General features: G+C 40.1%; 1 protein-coding gene across 1 annotated transcript; it reads right to left on the bottom strand.

Annotated features, from left to right (window-relative positions):
- Positions 1–201: 201 nt before the first annotated feature.
- LOC102889832 (olfactory receptor 8S1) lies at positions 202–1,119 on the bottom strand. Its single transcript, XM_006916911.1, has one exon. It carries the CDS (start codon positions 1,117–1,119, stop codon positions 202–204), a length of 918 nt encoding a protein of 305 aa, XP_006916973.1.
- Positions 1,120–4,541: the final 3,422 nt, after the last annotated feature.

Here is a 4,541-nt window from a genome sequence, read left to right as displayed (position 1 = left end):
CCACCTTCCTCTGACTAGGACTGAACTGGTATCATTCTAAGAAAATCAACGCCACCTTTTCTTAAGTATTTTTAAGAAAAGCTGTAGGGTATGTTGCAGATCCTGACATCAAGAGAATTCTCCTTAATATCTAGGTACTACTTGTTGCAGTTCTACCCAGTTTCCTCATCATTCTGATGTAGTAGTCTATTATTAGGAGCACTAGAAATATTTTCTCAGCAACCTCCTCAAACCTGCCTTCACTTCCTTGTTCTTCAGGCTGTAGATGAGAGGATTCGACATGGGGGTGACCACGCTGTACTGTAAGGAGAAGATTAACTCTTGAGTGGATCCTGAGTTGGGCATGAGATAGCGGAGAAATCCTGAGCCATAAAAGAAGGTCACTGCAGTGAGGTGGGAGGAGCAGGTGGAAAAGGCCTTGCTTCTGCCTGTGGTGGAGCTGATGCTCAGGATGGTGGACAAAATGCAAACATAGGAAAAAAAAATCACGAGGAAATTTCCAAAGAAATGCAGGAAGCTAGAGCAGAGCAGGACAGTAAAACTTGCAGTCACATCAGAGCAGGACAAAGGGTAGAGAGAGGGCATCTCACAGCTGTAGTGGTGGATATTTTGAGCCTCACAAAAGTCTAAATCAAGAGCTACAAGGATATTGATGAGAGCATCCAGAAAAGCCAAACCCCATGAGCCCCACACCAGCCCCATACACAGTCGTCTGTTCATCACCTGGCCATAGAGCAGAGGAGAGCTGATGGCAACATAGCGGTCGTAGGCCATCGCAGCCAGTAGGCAGGATTCAGCACCTCCTGTGGTAAACACAAAGAAGACCTGAGCCATGCAGCCCTCTAAGGAGATAGTTTTCTTCTCAGACAGGAGGTTCTCCAAAAGCTTGGGCACAGTGACGGAGGAGTGGCAGAGATCCAGGAAGGACAGTTGTCCCAGGAAAAAGTACATGGGGATGTGGAGATGGGAATCCAGCCTGATCACCAGCAGCAGCATCAGGTTCCCCATCAGGGTCAGGAGGTAAATGACAAGGAACAGCACAAAGAGCAGAGCCTGGGTCAGGGGGTCAGCAGACAGCCCGATGAGCATGAACTCGGAGACAACACTGTGGTTTCTCATTGCCTTCAGGGTTTTCTTTGGAATGTCCAAATTAATTGGGGGAAGCCTTTTCTTATGCCTAACAGATAGCTCAGTGTTTTAACCCTCTTCTCCATCTACAAAGTTTCATGTCTATTCGAAAATGTACGTTCTGAAATGATAAACTTCCCTAAGTCTCTAGATTTCCTAAAACCTGTAATAATCTTTTCTTCAGGATACTAACCCTAGATCAACTCTTTGTTCACCTTTATTGTTCTTCTTTTAATGTCTTAGATTTGTTACTATTGTTTTATTATTAAATCTACCGAAAGATGTTTGTAAACTGTTGATGTAATCCAGTAGAGAGAGAGAAGTTACAGGACAAATAAGATAAAATGATGTCTCTGAGAGCAGTTAGGTTTCAGAGAAGAAGCAGAGCATGGCCTGAGGTGAGAGTGAGTTTACTTCATCCAACAAACATGCATGGAGTAGTTAGATTTGGTGTTAGGAAAGAAGCAGTTCTCAGCTAATGGCTTTTATTTTTCAAAAAATATTTAACTGAGATTATTAATGGAAAGTGAAAAAGGGTAGTGGCTGGACATTTGCAGATTGAGGAGAAAGGGAGTTAATTAGAGAGAAAGCAGCACAGAGCTATTCCAGATGCTATGCAGTTTATCAAGAAACTGTTGACAGATATGGAAACTTACTCTGGTCATAATCTCCATGGCCAGTTTGTGTGATCTATTCAGATTCAGTTCTGGTCTGTGCCCTCATGCCATTTGTAAATATAGACTACTTACCAACTTTCTGAAGCTTGGCCTTCTGTTTTTCTGATGCTGAACTGATAACCCAGATTACAAACATCGACTCAGGATAACTCTTCAACACTATTAACTACACCATCTCAACCTTCATGTCTTGCTCTCTCTCTTGTGTTCATACTGCAAGATCAGCACATTCAATTTCTTCAATGACTTATGATTTCTCTTCCACGGTTTATCCAAACAACACAGAGCATTAAAGATATTCTTAGGAATCAAATCCACATTATCTGTATTTCTCACCTAGTTGAACAATAACTAGCACAGAATTAAAGAAAAATCTTTTCAAGTCCAGTGGTCCAGAAGATAAATAAATTTGAATGTCAGTGTGAGAATCTGGTATGAAGGTGGAGTTTGAAAATTCCTTTTGAATATAGGTCTCTTCTTTGATTTCTAAAAGAGGAAAATAAATGGGTAAATCGTGTATGTCATTTCTAAAAACTTCCAGTCATGTGGAATTTTCCATTATTATTACTTTCTTTTCTTTTTCTTTTACTCATCACTCTAGCTCTAGCTACAGTGACCTGGATCCATCCTGAGAATAGTACATCATTGGCAGAAGATACTGGAAAAGCAAGGAATCAAGCCATGAAATATAGACTGAGAGCCGCCCATTACAATTTTGGAGGGCAGCAAAAAGAAGGTCCCTCCATTCTACTCATCTCCAAATGGAGCCCCACTTACTAGCACTAGAAATTCCTTAAACTTTAGGGAAACTTTCTTTCTTGGACATACAGGCCAAAGTGTGAAAATCTTGCATAGGGCATTTTCATGAAGGACAAACCTAGAAATTGTATTCTGTCAGGGGCCAGACTTTCTCACAGGTAGAGGTATACTGTGTTAATTATCTGAGGGGTCACAGAAATAAATAAAATCTTCACTTTTACCTGGTGCTGCAATTTCACTATTCTTGATATTTCATTTATTCAGACTAGTGAGTCCAAATTCAAGAATGGAAACATTTCTGAGAATGTTACCACTCTATGTTTTCAGTTATTATCACAGTTAGGTGGAGTTAGCTGATTCCATCATTTCCAAAGAAAAGCTGTCTGAGAGAAGCTCATTTTAGAATGAGACATACAAAAGCACCTAGCATTGTAAATCGGCCCAAAGCAGTTGCTCAAAAAAGTGTTGTTTAAAAATAAAAATGAATGCATGAATGAGTGAATGAGTAGGTGAATGAATGAGACTCAGAAAGAGAATAGTCTATGGTTTTACACTCACAGAGAAGAGACCTGATTAGGAGTCAGTAAAGGATCTGGACACTCTGGGCTCCCATGAAACCAGATATATAGAAAGGACCCTAGAGAAAAATCTCACCAACTGGAGAAGTTTGCCCCAATGTAGTGTCTCCTGCCCTGTTCTGAACTTCCACATACCTTGAAATACATAATTATGGGGGATACTTATAATTAAAGATATAATTTATTTCTGGGCTCTGTATGTGTGGCGTGCTCAGAGAGTGTTATTTTTGAGTCATGAAATGCCCAAAGTCTATCACCGATATCCTGCTCTCCTTCTACCTATTACAGACAGCTATGAGCCTCCCCAAACTTCCAGGTTTCTGGTAAAATGTGGGCTTTCAGGACCAGAAACAAGGAATATAGCAAAATAGAAGAAAGAAACTTGTCTCAATTGTCCCATATGTAAAATGAAAGGTAAAAATAATTACCTTGGAAAGTTGCGAGGACTTAACTTACTAAGTATAGTGCTGAGGACAGTTGAGGTGCTGAAGTCAATTGAGGTGCTGAAGAATCACTAGATCCTTTTTTCTTCACCCCCAATTCAAATGTTTAATTTTCCCAAAAGGAGGAAGAGAAGTGGTTTTGAGAAGCAGACCAGAACATTTCAGGTAACAGAAATGGATATTACATCAGAGAGAAATATTCTCCTACTTCCAGTATGGGAGAACAAAGGAAAAATGAGAGGCCTGAAAGGGAACAGAAGTGCCTGCTGAGAGAATGACAAGAAATGGTGGGAATTGAGGGTAAAAGGATCCTACACAGAGAACACAGGAGCAGAGAAAACCATCAGAGAACAGAGGAAAATCATTACCGAGTTTCTGTCTTTTCTTTTCGGAATACATACTGTTTTTCTGAGTTGGTGGGCTTGCCTCGGAGCTCAGGAGAACTTTACAAGAGAGAAAACGTACCAAAATGGTTCAATCATGTGAACTGATATTGCTTTTTCTATTTAAGACTTTCTGTGCATAAAGAGAAATATACACAAAAGTCTCTGCAAATAGACTTCAGAAAGCCCTTCTGAACTTTGACAGCATTTTTGCTCTTATCTCTTAATAATGCCATAAAATGACAAAGAAAAGAAAAGCATGAAAATTACAAATTTCTAACAAGTAATAAAGCAACTTTTTTCATACTTCCTCTACAATAATTATACAATCATTTCTTCACAAAGCTCTCTCTACAACTATTAATATATTTCTAAGAGTATCTTCCTAACAAAAGAGGCTCCGGTCCAGCCATTCGGAAAAGCTTGTGGGTTAAGGTGGCCAATAGGATGGCAAGGTATGCCCTGAAAGCCCAGAGGATGTCTCGACCACCCTGATTGCCAGAAAGCTCAGCCTGAAGCACACTTTGAACTCATTAGCTAAAAATGGTAAAATCCCTCTGGGATTTCCTGCTG

The sequence above is a fragment of the Pteropus alecto genome, unplaced genomic scaffold (assembly GCF_000325575.1).
Source record: "Pteropus alecto unplaced genomic scaffold, ASM32557v1 scaffold196, whole genome shotgun sequence".
Taxonomy (NCBI): domain Eukaryota; kingdom Metazoa; phylum Chordata; class Mammalia; order Chiroptera; family Pteropodidae; genus Pteropus; species Pteropus alecto.
This window is presented reverse-complemented; position numbering and strand designations above follow the sequence as displayed.

Bases quoted from the DNA above. Each gene is read 5' to 3' on its own strand.
- LOC102889832 (XM_006916911.1), bottom strand. From the start codon at position 1,119: ATGAGAAACCACAGTGTTGTCTCCGAGTTCATGCTCATCGGGCTGTCT.